The sequence below is a fragment of the Pholcus phalangioides genome, unplaced genomic scaffold (genome assembly GCF_987345545.1).
Source record: "Pholcus phalangioides strain wild (caught in Gottingen) unplaced genomic scaffold, Ppha-v1.0 ptg000004l_1, whole genome shotgun sequence".
Lineage (NCBI taxonomy): Eukaryota > Metazoa > Arthropoda > Arachnida > Araneae > Pholcidae > Pholcus > Pholcus phalangioides.
Window position 1 is genome coordinate 7,620,262 of NW_028301597.1, and position 15,107 is coordinate 7,635,368.

The 15,107-nt window shown below is 40.9% G+C and overlaps 2 protein-coding genes across 3 annotated transcripts in view; one reads left to right on the forward strand and one right to left on the reverse strand.

Annotated features, from left to right (window-relative positions):
• The window catches only part of LOC149086509 (coiled-coil domain-containing protein AGAP005037-like), a 758,714-nt gene that overhangs the window by 694,258 nt on the left and 49,349 nt on the right, over positions 1-15,107 (reverse strand). The window lies entirely within an intron of this gene.
• Positions 2,828-3,649, forward strand: LOC149086513 (uncharacterized). Its single transcript, XM_089231781.1, has one exon. The coding sequence runs from the start codon at positions 2,828-2,830 to the stop codon at positions 3,647-3,649; it is 822 nt and encodes a 273-aa protein (XP_089087907.1).

Here is a 15,107-nt window from a genome sequence, read left to right on the forward strand (position 1 = left end):
AAACAGGAAATGTTAGACGTCGACCAGGGCAAGGTCGGCCACGCGCCACTACAGCAACTGATGACCGGTATATACGGTTAACAGCCCGTCGAAACTGAACAGAGAATGCTACGCAGCTGCAAAGACGGTCGCTCTTGGCAACAGGACGAAGGGTGTCCAGCCAAACAGTACGTAATCGGCTTCATGAGGGAGGGCTCTATGCACGTAGGCCAATGGTCTGCATTCCGTTGACCCCACGCCACCGTGCGGCCCGAAGAAGATGGGCTGCTGAACATCGAGATTGGGAGCAACATGATTGGAGCCAAGTGCTGTTTACAGACGAGTCCCGATTCAGTCTGGAGTGTGACACCCGACGTGTTCTGGTATGGAGGGACAGGGGCACTCGAAATAACCCAGCATTCGTTCGTGAAAGGTCACAATACAGACGAGCTGGTTGGATGGTATGGGGTGGAATCAGCATAGGCGGACGTACGGACCTGCGTATCATTCGGAATGACACTTTGACGGCCCGAAGGTATGCAGACGAGATACTGCGACCTCATGTCATCCCTTACGTTGGAGCCATTGGAGATTCCTTTGTTTTCCAGGATGATAATGCCAGACCGCATAGAGCTCGTCTGGTGGAGAACATGTTTGAAGCTGAAACAATACAGCGTATGGAATGGCCAGCGTGCTCTCCTGACCTCAATCCAATCCAGCATGTTTGGGACATGCTCAGACGACGCATTGCTGCGCGACCAAGGCCGCCTGTTACTGTCCGAGACTTGCAGATTGCACTTCTTGAGGAGTGGAACAGTATTCCCCAAAGTCTGATCGATAACCTCATCGCATCCATGGCAAACAGGTGTGCAGCAGTCTTAGCTGTTCGAGGAGACCTATTAAAACTCATGCATCATGTCTAAACAGTACTTTTTTTTATCGTTTACATGTAACCAAATTGTTGCCCTAAATCATCTTTTCATGTTTTTTCCATATTTTCAAAGAATTAAAGCTTAATTCCAAATTTTTTTTACGTCTTTTTTTCTGTATTGCGCATTGATACGCGTGTACTATCCATTCTATGCCAATACGTGGCTGTCTCGCACGGTTTTCTTCACTTTTTTGCTTGCTCCCCTAATTGTTTTGAGCAGTGTATTTCGCCGTGTGCCTTCTGAGGACAACTGGATCAAATATAAAAGATTAGCTTCGGTTTTTCGTCGCCACCTTCGCATTCTACGATTGAAGACTCTGGCTCAAGAACTTCATCCTTTTACTCAGCCCTCAGTTCTTTTTTCTGTCTTGCGTAGACACCGTTACATCGTGGCGAAAACTTGGGATGATTCGCGGCACATTTTCATGATTGCTAATAATAGCTATGTTGATCCTCTCGCACAGATCCAATTTTTAAAATCTAACCACTTTTCTTCATCCGGCCGGTCCCACACCGTAACTTTTTATGGTCCTCCTCGTGAGTTCCAGGTTTACATGGATGCACCGTTCACTTCCACGGAAATTCGTAGAGCCACTTGTTCTGGTCGTTCCACGACCCCTGGTCCAGATGGTGTTCCTTTGTATAAACTCCTTCCAAATAAGGGGATTGAATTTCTAGATGCTTTCAGTACTCTTTGGTCTTCATCTCTGGTGCCACCGTCTTTTAGAGAAGGACGTATTATTTTTATTCCCAAGTCAGGAAAGCCAACAACTGATCCGAAGAACTTTCGTCCTCTGACTCTTATAAACACTATTAGTAAAATCTTTGAGAGAATCATTCATTTTAGGATCACTTGGATTGCATTACGCTTTGAGCTCTTTCCAAAAAACTTTTATGGTTTTCGACCGAAAACTGGTGCCGAAGTTTGCATTAAAGATATGGTGTTCTCCATTTCATATGCCCTCCAAAAGGGCTACACTAGCTACATTATTGCCCTGGATTTAAGAGCTCTTATGATTCCATGAAGCATGATTTGCTCATTTCCAAATTAGCCCTCTTGGGCTTCCATGGAAAATTTTCAACTTGGCTCTTTAATTATCTCTCAAACCGTAAACATGTTATTCATTGGAGGGGTTCCAGATCTGATGCTTTTGCTTTCAACTGTGGTCTTTTACAGGGATCTACCCTTTCCTCCCTTCTCTTCACTCTGTTCACATTAGATATAACCTCATATATTGCTTCTGACATTAATTTCTTTATGTATACTGATGATATTTTTCTCCAGGTGAATGCGCTAGATGGGAAGTATGCTGAGTCTAGGTTGATGAATACCTTGCCTAACATTCTCAGATGGGCTGAAGATAGTGGCTTGTGCATTTCTCTATCTAAATCTCGATTTTCTATTTTCTCACGTACACGACCTCCATACTTTCCTTCTTTCAGCATTAATGGTGAATCCATTCCGTTCGATCCGTTCTTGAAAGTTCTAGGTGTTTATCTGGATTGCACCCTCACCTGGAAAAAACAATTATCATCTCTGCGTTCTAAGGGCACTATATCTTTAAACATTTGTCGCTCCATCTCTCACTCCTCAAGAAATATTCCTTGCAAGTTCCTCAAACCTGTGCTAATGAGCATTATTGGAGGTAGCGTTGGTTACGGAGCGGTGGCTTGGTTTAATGCAGCCAAAACTTCTCTCGCCAAGATAAACACCATCTATAACTCCTCGATGAGATCTATCTGTGGCGCTGCGATCGTCACGAGAAAGCGCGCACTTCCGTGGAGGAAAAAAGAAATTATTGGTCTTTCTTCCCGCGCTCGACAAGGTTGTATCACCTCTGTGTGAATAAATTTCTCTTTATCTATTTTGTTGTTTTGTGAAGCAACAGTTTGGTGACCCGGCATCCAACGATAACGATGTCCAATCCATCGGAGCAACTAACGATGCCCAATCCATCAGAGCAACCACCTGCAATGTTCCGGGTCGCTGTCAAAGCCCCACCGTTTTGGGCCAAACAACCCCATCTATGGTTCAAGCAATTGGATTCTCAGTTCCTGGCGAGTGGAATTACCTCCGATGCCACTAAATGCCACACAGCCGTTGCAGCCATGGATACGAGTGTTTTGACACATGTGAGTGACCTCATCATGAATCCACCGGCAGCAAACATGTACGACGCACTAAAAAGACACCTCCAAGCTGAATTTGCTGAACCAGATGAGCGACGCTTACAACGTTTGATGTATGAAGTCGAGCTGGGCGATCGTCGCCCTTCGGCGTTACTCCGAGAAATGCGGGATCTATCCAGTGGCTGTCTCAGCGATGAAATACTTCGAAGTCTATGGATACAACTGTTACCATATCAAGTTCAAGCAATCCTCTCCACAAGTTCAGAAACTTTGGAAAAGTTATCGGAGATGGCAGACAAGATCATCAGCGTCAGCGGGAAAACAGAAGTACAGAATATTTCACCAAATCTCGACCACCCACAACAACTTGACGTGCAGCAGTTGACAGAAAAAATAGAGACATTGACATTACAAGTTGACGCGCTACGTCGATCTCGAGAACAACGTGGAAACCCTCAATGTCCTCCCAATCAAAACCGCCACGAAGGTGCAAACTCCATGAGGTTTCGAAACGATCTCTGCTGGTATCACCGTGAATTCGGATCCAACGCCCGTAAGTGTGTGCAACCATGTAGTTTCTATTCGGGAAACGACCAAACCGACAACTAAGGCCCTCCTCACACGGGGAAACTAAAATCGAGCTCGAGTTGCTTCAACTTGAGAGTTGAGTTGACTAGAACGAGTCGAGTTGCCCGTTCTCCCTCACACGGCGCTACTAAAAAAATATTCAAAGCCCGGGAAACTGAGTAAAAACAGCACAGTCTATTAGTTTTCCTTCTTATCTTCCGGTACAATCTTGTTTACCGGGTTAGGAAAAATCGAAACAAATAAATAAGAAAAATAATTTCTATTATATGTGAAATTGCTACAGAATTTCAGCTCACGGGTAAATACGAAATTTCATTATTTAAATTGATATCATTTTGAAATGACAATAAAATGGTAAAAATTAGATAATTTTTTAGTATAATTTCATTTCATTTGGAAAAAAAATCGTCTGTTTTTCCCTCTATAAATGTGCCTTTCAGTACCTATATATGTTGGATTTAATATATTTTTATTGTTTATTAGTTAAAATATTATCACGCAGAATTTGAAGTAGTTTCATGAGATGAAACGACGAAAGATGGTTCCCAGAGGCAAAAAATAAACTATAGGCAAAACTAGAGACAAACAACACATGAATTGTTGTTTATGTTTCAGGGAATGATTATCCCCGAATACTCCCACACACAGATGTGCGCGTACGTGACCTAGATTACAGATATTCCAAGCAAGGGGGAAAATCAGGGACCATCCCTATGGAACACGTGCTTGTTTAGGTACATGTAAAAGTAGACAGTATTTTGAAATTTTCTGCAGGTTCTTATCCAGGGCCGTCTTAAGAGCAACATGGGGGCTCCCAGCCATGTACTTTTTTTTTCTGAGATCCTACTTGGCAAATTCATTTGGTTATTCCTGAAATTTTTTACCAGATATAATTTTTGTGATGCTTCATCTTCTTTTGAAATCGCCCTCGCGGGGGAGTGCCCGGGTGGGCCCATGTGTTTACCACGGACCCGTCATCTAGGGGATCGGGGGCTATTGCCCCCCCGGCTTTCAAAAATACACTATAAATAGTATATATGCGTACATACAGTGAGTATATGTTCTTTGCCCCCCCCCCCCCCGAAAAAAGTTGAAATGACAGTTCTGGTTTACCATTTCATTCAGTGGCGCCAGAGCCAGGGGTGCAAGCTCAAGCACCCACGGTAATTTGTGGCATGGATCCGAGCACCCCAGAATTGATTAAGAAATTAAACTTTCCGATATAAAACTAAAGACGAGCACCCACAGTTTCGAAACAATTCCGACCGACGCCCCTGATTTCATTATAATTTCAAAATAATATCAGTTTAAATAAAGAAATCGTGTATTTACTTACTTCGACCTGTGAACTGAAATTCTGAAGAAATTTCATTATATCCTTTCAACTGATAATTTATAATATATATACTCTGGATTGTTTTTCAATATGAGTCCAAACTCGCATGACGAAAATATGAAGGAATGCCAAAGGCAGTTTCTCTAGTTTCTTCAACAAAAGTTGGCGGCGACTAGCATGTCAGTCGCCAAGTGACCGAGTCGCGTTCGATATTTCGTCGCCAAGATGCTAATTTCCTCGTGTGAGGGCGTCTAGAGCGATATACGTACTGGTCTTCGGGAAACGGTTTCTCTTATCAGTTGCCGAACTTTAGTTTCCCCGTGTGAGGAGGGCCTAATGGCGACGAGGGAGTTGGTTTCATTCAGCAGTCGCCTTTTCATCGCAGACCCACTAAGCAAGCTTTCGTATCTCATCGACACTGGTGCGGATATTTCCGTAATACCCCCTTCGACAGCTGATAGCCCATAAACCACAGTCATGGCCCCCACATGGGGGTGGGGGCTGACAGAGCTCCAGCCCAGGGGCCCGGGACTCAGGGGGGCCCGTGGAAAGCTCTTTTTGATTTTTTTTTCTTTCAGATATGTCCCATAGGAAAATAGACAGGACTCTTTAATATCAATCATATCAATTTGTAGTAGTATGGACGGATATCTTGTGAACTATGAACCTTCTATTCTGATTGAAATTTTTTTAACTATACACATGTACAAGTAAACGAAAAAAAAAAAAACGGGAAACGAAGCAAAGAACATTGTACAAGGGTACAAGGTGCCCCCCCCCCCCCCGGGTGGCAGTCCTTCTCCTAGGAAGGAAGGAAAGACATTGTGATGGTCATGGCTTCTGACGTCAAGGACACCAGCATTTTGTGCGTCCTCAGGCCTATCACGCAACCCCTGCTGTTTCAGTTCGTAGAAGGCTATAACGTCTGGATAGAATGAAAATTGGCGTAAACAGACGTCGTATTCCACAGTGAAATTGCCTTTGGGTGCCGATAAAGCACATGATCTTCCCCCCTCCCTCCAACATCATGGAACAGGGGCCCCGTAGGCTGCGCTCTTCAGCGGACCCCCTCTATAAAGTGAACTAAGGCTGGGACCTGCCTACGGCGCGGTTGCACGCGGTTGAGGTTGGGGGGGGGGGGGAAGGCATCATCTATAGTTTTATTCTGTCAACGCACAGATACAACTGCAACCGCTGAGCGCGGTTTTTTCAACCGAGAAAATCCACATTTTTTGGGACGGTTGGGGTAACCGGAAAGCTGCCATCATGTATTGCAAAGGCGTGAGCTCCCTGATGACGGTTCGGCTGGACCTGCGGTTGCTCTCTTCCATTGTCTATTAAGTGGTTTGACAAGGAGGGTGATGGGATTTCGGATGCACTGGACAAAGGAATTGCTCTCCTTCTCAGGCTGCCATAAAAAATGAGAGGAGAAGACAAATTCGACGAACTGTATGGTGAAGTTCCATGCGACGGAAACTAATTCTTTGTTTGGCGCTTTTGCACTGATAACAATAAAAAAAACCAATGAAGAAAAAATTAAATTTTTCTAACTAGTGAAATTTTTTTGCTTTCCTACATGAGCATACATTGAAACTCGGTTATAATGACATTCATAAACTAAAGTGATTGCGCTAAAACCGAGATGTATATTTTAGAACACTTGAATGAAATGCATTGGATCCCGATTATAACGTGTTAGCACAAAATCAATTAGTTACCTCATCCAAAAGAGTACAAATTGCCAGGAGGCCCAACCATTTATAATAAATTCATAAAAAATTAGAAGTAAAAATAATCAGACATCTGAAGGAACATATTTTTATGTTTGCAAATTCTCCATATCAAACTTTTGAAACATTTATTAAAAGCCTAAGTATGAACCGGGGAGGAAATATGTCCCTAAGAGCTGCATTGTGTGTTTTGCTTCCATTATTCTGTCTTTTTGTTATTTATTTTTGTATCGTATATGAATGTGGCTGTCTATCTGTTGTTTTTGCAATGAAAAAAAAAACCATCTAGGCCAGCGGTTCTCAACCGGTGCTCCGTGTGAATTAATTCCCAAGGGCTCCGCGGCCCTCGAGGAAAATAAAAAAAGAACCAGTAAATTTGAAAAAAAATAATTATTAATATTTTTGAATAAAAATAAATCAGTAACTTTGATGAATAAATAAAAAATAGGCCTACGGGGCTACGCCATAGAAATTATATACTGGAAAGGGCTCCGTGGGTCAAAAACGATTGAGAACCGCTGATTTAGACAAAACGTTGTATGCGGGTAATATCGAAGAGTGCACTAAAACAATTTTCACACCTACCGTTCTTTTCAAGCGGTTTTTAATTTACATACACACACAAAGTCGTAACTAGTGAGAGCGGGTCCACTGTATCGAGTGCTGAACTAGAGGGGGCGCCGAATTGCCCCTTTAACACCACTCCTTCTAACCTTTCCTTATACGGGGACGCCAAAAGCTTGCTAGCTCCAGTTAAAAAAGTATCCAGCTGCGACCCTGTATGTACCTTAAACCTTGCAACATACATACTGATGAACAGGGCCACAACGACATGCGTGGTCAGCCGGGGCAAGCACGCATTTTGGCGCCCCCTTTTAATATTGAAGGAGAGATGAAGAGTTAACATTTGCGCTCCTGTCTGGCTCGGAGTTCGGGGGCATCAATCAGTGCCGTCTTAACGCATGGGCCCACCCGAGCACGGCCCGGGTGCCTCAAGAGAGGAGGGGCCTCCCAAAAATGAGATACGATTGAAATTTTCAAGGATTTACCATGTAGAGCCTCCTAAAAACCACTTGGCCCGGGGGGCCCATAATACTCTTAAGACGACCCTATCACCAGTCCCACCTGCTCCTCTCTAGTTGCGACCCTGATGCCGTATGTACAGGGTGTTAAGCGGGCCGGGGTAGCAAGTTCAGAGGGGCGGCAAATTTGAGTAATTCGTGGTCAAGAACTTTAAATTATAACGTGAATGAGGGCAGAGCAATTCGAATAGCCAGCACGTGGCGAAGCCATAAATCTGTGTCTGGAAACGGATTTAGTGTGAAGCATGTAAATAATTTCGTATAAAGACATTACGTTCCCTTCGTGTCATCGCATCATCTGGAAAAAATCATCTCATAACTGATCGGGAGAAATGATAAACGAAGAAGTTTTTATGACGTTTTTCGTTACCACGGTTCTTCGTGTTCATCACAACGAATTTACTAATCCTCCGTTGATGGATGTTCTTAGTATTATTATATAGCGTTATACTGTATCATGTGTGATTGAATAAATTAAAAAAAAAATTACATTAAACGAAAATATCATATGTTCCAGTGGCTGCCAATTTTTTTGTGAGCTAATGGCGCTGTGTACCGTATTTCCTTCTCGTGCTGCCCCCCCCCCCATCTTTCCCCAGGACCTTCTACCCCGGGTCGGGCACTGTTTCACTTGTTGGTCGAAAATTGAACTGCAGCTTAATCCCATTATAGCAAACTTCCAAGAGACCGGAGAAATCACTTCGTTACAACGAAATTTCCTTGTAAAGGAATTCCAGGTTGTTGCCCTTGTGCCTATGTAAACTGTTGTGGGAGGTTAGAAAAGTTTTCGTTAGAACGAGATTTTCACTGTAACGGCGGTATTCGTTCAAACGGGGTTAGACTGTATTTGTTTTACTTCATAAATCTCCCCACGGTCTCATTGAGATATCCTGAAAATTTGGATGTACTCGGTTAAGCAGTTTTTGAGGAAAAACTACTCGAAGTACGCGAACTTAAACTGTAATCACCCATTATGTAATTATTTACACTCTAAACCGGAGGTCCTCAACCTTTTTCTAGTTGTGAGCACTGGCTGTACCCATCATCGAAAGGAGAGCACCCTTACAAGTTTGATCATACGTATGCATGAAAAATTAGGATGATTTTAATCCTCGAATGCAATTTGAACGAGGTAATTTGATTGAAACGTCGATCGAATTCTAGCAAGCAATTAAAGGACAAGAGCTTCGAGAACTCCAGTTGCTTCAGGTAGCACCGTGGTGCTCGCGAGCAACAGGTTGAAGATGCCTGCTCTAAACCATTATACTACATCTGGTCATGTAGGCCCTATGTGAACAAGAAGCCCAGGGTCACGCGAATATGGGTGGCTTTAAGATGGCCTTGGTCCCACGAACAGCTTTGCTGAGTTCGCAAAGTAGTCCCTTCCCCCCCTTCTTTCTGATGTACACCCCAAACCCAAAACAGAAGTTCTCGAGGTGTGGGTCGCTTTTTCTGGGAATGTTCGGCATTATCGCTCGGAAGGACGTCACGACGACTTTGCATTGCCGTGAACCCCTGCAGTGCTTTGGAATGGCTCTTGCTATTCTTACGAGCAGGCCGAAGAAGCCGCGAGTGGCAAAAGTTTCAAGAACCCCTGCCAAGGTCTTCCAAACGGGTATACCAGTCGGTAACCGTTTTTCAGTTTGTTTGCCTTCATCCGGATTTCTGAGAATTATAAGAAAAACCATTATCTATTTTAAGGGCAATAGACCTGTTGGGAAAAGTAATAAAATTTAGATACTGTACTTCCATTTTAGTCCAATTGACTAGCCTTCCATGCACGCCCTTGGGAAAACGAATGGTCTTTTAAAAAAAGGGACTTCGCGAAACATAAAACAAATTTCGTGGAACCTGTCAACTCGGACATCTCCTACATGGGGCAACTTTGAAAGGCACCGTCATAATCCTACAACACAGAATGTCGGCAATACCGAACGGCTTAATTTAATTGCAATGGAACCGTAGAGGTGTCCACTCCAGAAAGGTTTTGGTATCAGTAAGCCAATCTGAAGCCGCAGCTACGATTACAAAAATGGGTCAACTTGTAGGTTGTCTTTCTTCAACTTTGAATTAATTTCAAACGGCAAATATTGTTACAGAAAATTAAATTCCATTACATGAATATTTTCATTAGTATATACAGTAAAACCCCTCCTTTTTGTGAACACGGACAGGACAAAAAAATTAAATACATGTAAAATGGGTGACCGTTAAAAGAGGTTTGAAATTCATACTTTTATATATTATACAACTGTAAATTATTATTTGTCCGTAAAAGAGGGAGTATCCGTTAAGAGGGGGTTTTACTGCAATGCAGCTTATGATCACGAATTTGCATGCTAACTGGAGCCAACTTCAGCTTGGCGAAAATAATTTGGCCAATCCCGGTATGTCACGTGACATTAAAATATAAAAAAAACCCGGTTGCTAACAGCAGTTTGTGTTTCACGCGAAATTCCACGGTTGCTGATAAGATCAACCGTGCCAGCCGAACCGTAGTGTGCCGGCAGCCTAATAGTGGGGAAAAAAGACAAAAATGAGACAAGAATGGTCCAGGCCCCAGGCCTGAAGCTCCACCAGCCCCACTCTCGTGGGCGGGTTATGATAGTGAGACAGCTTTGTTGCGAGCTTTTGTACAAAATACAGTGGAGTGGATCCCACATATAACGTTTTCCTCCTTAGTGCGACCTATTTTGCGACTCTCTGGTGCCAACTCTTATTACTGATACTCATCGAGATTTCTCGTTTAAAGCGTTTTCCCGCAAAAAGTGTATACTGAATCACGTGATTTCGCTCACTTCCCCTCTAATAATCCCCTTCCTCTCCCAGTCCGAACAAATCAAGGGGTTTTTTTCCCTCTTCTGAAAAAAAAAAAGCTACATCAGCCTTTTTTATTCGCTGTACTGTCTTGAGGACACATCTCCCGTCAAAATTTCAATTCACAGACGACATTTGTTGGACCTATTGAACATAAAAATATTTACGGTTCGCGTCTGCAAAAATACAGTTGTTCGAAATCTTTTAGTAAAATAGTTGAACGAGTTTACGTACATAAAGGATTGATTTTTTTTCCCACGTGGATGAATCCTACGGTTCTAGCCCAAAAGAACGGTAAGCAAAACTAAAAATTTGAATTTTTGTTAAAATTTTTATTTTGAGCGCGCATTAAGAGTTAACTATAATAAATCTATGTCCGAAGAGTTTGGCCCTGCCTCGAGTCCAGTTGCGATGTTTGTTGAATTGTGTTTCATAAAGTTTAAAAACGCTTATTTTTAATAGGGCATATCTACAAATTACAGAGTAACCTCGTTCATACGTCACTCAGTTATACGACTTTCATGTTTATACGACGTTTAACTTTGGTAGCAATTGGTAACAATTCATTTTAAACAACAATACAACAAATAAATTTTAATGTTAAAATATTTCATTCATTTATTTAACGTAAAACCTCAATTATTCGGCGTTTCCACTTCGACTCAAACTCGGAAACTTTTGAAAAAAAGAAAAACGTAATTTATATCCACACATCAAATGCGCACAAAATTTTTGTATGCAGTGCGTTGCTGCAACAGTTCTTGCATATTGTCACCGCAAAAGACATAAATTTTAGGGTGATTGCTGACGTATACGAAAATTGCCAGTGAGATGACTGATGACTAGAGCTCACATTATATGCAAATGCATATGTGCATATGCATTTGCATATTTTGGCCTTTTTTAGCATTAATGCATATTAATTCATATAAATGCATAAAATCAAAGAATTTTCAGTATAAGTGCATATTTTTGAAGGTTTGTTTAAGCTCACTCAATTCTTTTAAATAAGTTTTTGGGTTTTTTTTTCACCCCGCACGTGAAATTTATGAAGTATTTTACGAATAATATTAACCGTTTTATTGTAAAGGCTATTTCTAGAGATATGTCAAAGTGTTAAATTTTTTTAGAAATAGTGTCGAAATTCTTTGGTTAATGCTATTTTCGTTATTGAGAAGCTACAAGAAACTGAAAATTGAAAAAATGTTTGAGTAAAAGTATGAAGAAGATATTTGCATATGGGATATATGTAGCTATATGAGGGGATATTTTTTGTAAGTAAATACATATATGCACTAAGAAATAGAAAAGATGCATTTTACAAACACATCAGCTTATTTTTTGCATGATTTTCTCATTTTTTTTTATGCATATTTCGGATATTTTGACTTTTCAAGATTTCTAATGCATATTCTGAGGTGTTTGATGTACATTTTTGTATTTTAAGTGCACATTTTGTACTTTAAGTACAAATTTTTGCATTTTTAAATGTGTGTGTGCATATTTTTTACATTTTCAAGTGTAAATTTTTTGCATTTTTAAGTGCATATTTTTTGCATTTTCAAGTGCATATTTTTGCATTTTTAAGTGCCTATTTGCATATTTTTAGAGCATATTTTGCCACTTTTTTAGTGCATATAATTCGGGCTCTACTGATGACCATTTAGAGTGGACACTTAGGTGATTTGTTTATTGCCTCTTTCTGAGAATACGCAGATGTGGAGAGTCCCGAAGAAATGGGTTTCAATTGTTTTGACGGCCACATGACCTTTCAGAATGTTTTCTCTTCCTATGTTTTCAACGTTATCCCGAGAGGGTGAGAAAGTCTACTGTAAGCATTTGGGGGGTACAGGTCTGCCGAAAATAGACAGATACGGCACACCTGTATTTCCTGTAGAACTTTCTTTCGATGTGGTGCTTTGCTTGCTGACGGGGCCGTTTTAAGAGCATCATGGGCCCAGGGCCAATTGATTTTTCTGAAGCTCAACCTGGAGAATTCTCGAAAATTTCAATTAGTTCCCATTTTTGTGAGGAACCTCTTCTTTTGAGGCCTCCGGGCCGTGCTCGGGTGGGGCCATGCGTTCAGACGGCACTGCTTGCTGACTGTGTCAAATCCGCCGTTCGTAATGTAGGAAAAACAAAAAACGCTCTCTAAAAAAACTGGAAATTTTGGAAGAATTCAACAAGAATTTTAAATTGATAACTAAAGTTCATCTTGCAAACCAGTTGAATATCTTCGTTTCAACTTTTTGAAACGATTATAAAGAAGAGAAACAAACCTCCTGATTGAAAATCATCCAGTGCCAAAAAAAAGTCCAAGACGGGGAAATTTTCTCAAGTCGAGACAATTTTGTACCCAATGTCGTGCCCCAAAGGTAATATGTTGTGCTAAATTTTATTTCTTTAAATGATTTGAAATGTGAATTAATTTCCTCTCAAGTATGAAATGATTTTTTAGAACACAATTGGAATGCTATTAAACACAAAATTTTATAACAAAATTTTATATGTATGGGAGGGGGGAATAACTTTTTAAAAAGGCTCAGTTATTCACTTCGACTTTACACATAAAACGTGTTTTATAAAACGTTTTGACTCGGCCTCTTGAACGTCGTATAAACGACTGTAACAGAATTGTCAAGTTGCTCAGTTGAATAGATGAAGTGAACATAAATATTGGAATTATTTCAGTTCACACACACAATTTTTCAGACCGGTAGTTCAACCAAAAGGCCAATGAAAATAGTTTTCAGTATTATTACTTTTATTAACTCTTTAATTCACTAAATTCATTTATTCTTTTGGACGCCTGTAGTGAATCGCCTGGAATAACGGAATCGCTTCGTTTTATCAAAAAAATCATTGCATGGAATAACTTCACGTTAGAGCAGGGCGTCTCAAACTTTTTCCACCTGAGGTGCCCTTTTCCCCTTTTTAATGCTCATCCACGAGCTCCCCCGGCTTTCCAGAACTGTTTAACAAAGAATATTTTCGAAAACCTCACATCCTGACAAAGGTTGGAGGTGCACAGTTTGAGAACCCGTGTGTTATAGAAATAATCTTTGATGTTCTAAATTAAAGTTAAACGTTTGGATAGAAATTTTGTTTTGTGTAAAACACGTTTCAAACTGGTTCGTCATGTAGAGACTCTACAGTAGTTTCATTTGGTGTAGTATGATTATACTTGCTTGCTTGGTGAACAACGAAACTATAGAGATGTGGTGGATATCTTATCTGAGAGAAACTAAGGACAAATTTGATACTGTGCATATATATCTATATATATAATTGATTTTTTATCTGTGTGTTCTCTATTCAAATCCACAATTTTAGATCGATCGTCGCCAAAGTTTGGATATATACCAATCAGGGACCAGATTGAACGATAGGCTACTTTAAAAGTTCGTCAGAGAAGGGCAAATGCCCGAAATGGACAAAAACCGTCGGGCAACAATGGTTTCTGGGCCCCAACAATCACTTTCAGAATGTTTACTTTGGTTGCCGTGGTTCCCTAGTAATGCGTTTTACACGTGCGTATGCCTTTACACAATGGTTTGTCACTTCTTTAATCCTGCCAGTATTATATACTTATTCCTATGTAATGGTTTGTCACTTTTCCAATCCTCCCAATAAATGAAGGAAATACGGGCAGCGCCGGGGGTTATAGCTAGTATTATGCATGATAAAACTGCAGTGAAATCTCGATATAACGATATTCTGCGGACGAAGAAAAATACCATAATAGAGGTATTATCGTTAATCGAGAGACTTTGACATTGAACACTAGCCATCAGGGCCGCAACTAAATGCTTCATCAGCTGAGGTAATCACATTTTGACATTCCTCCCCCCCCCCCCCTGTAATTTTGAAGAAGAGGCTATAAAAGGTGAATTTTGCGCACCCTTCTGGTCTTGGGCAAGATACATGCTTGCCCCCCCCCCCCAGTTGCAGCCCTGCCGACCATGGATCACGATCACCATTGGCGTATGCAAAGGGGGTTTAGGGTTCTTACCCCCAGAGCCGAGATTATAGGGTTATATTGCAGGAAAAAAGAACGTAACCCCCCACCCTCGTGAAAATGGCAATACGCCTATGGCAATCACAAGTTTCTATGGGAAAACCATATCGCCTAACCAATTTGTTCTCTTAACTGGCCCATAGGGGAACTCTATTGTATTGCGTAAAATTATATACAAATCACATAATCATATCTCGAAATGTAATAATATTTATTACACACACGCAATTATATTTTATTTAGTTTAAATATACAGTGAAACCTCGATATAACAATATTCTACGGACCAAAAAAATATTGTGGCAGAGGGATTAAAGAGGGATTAAACATTATCCTCACGTGTGATCAAATTTATGCTATTGTCATTTTTTCTATATCGGCATTGTTAATATTATCGGAAAATACGCTTTTATGTATTTATTCGTTACAAAAAATTGTAATTGATTAGTTTATTTATAAAATTCACTTAGATGTGTATTGTCCCTGTACAGAAGCT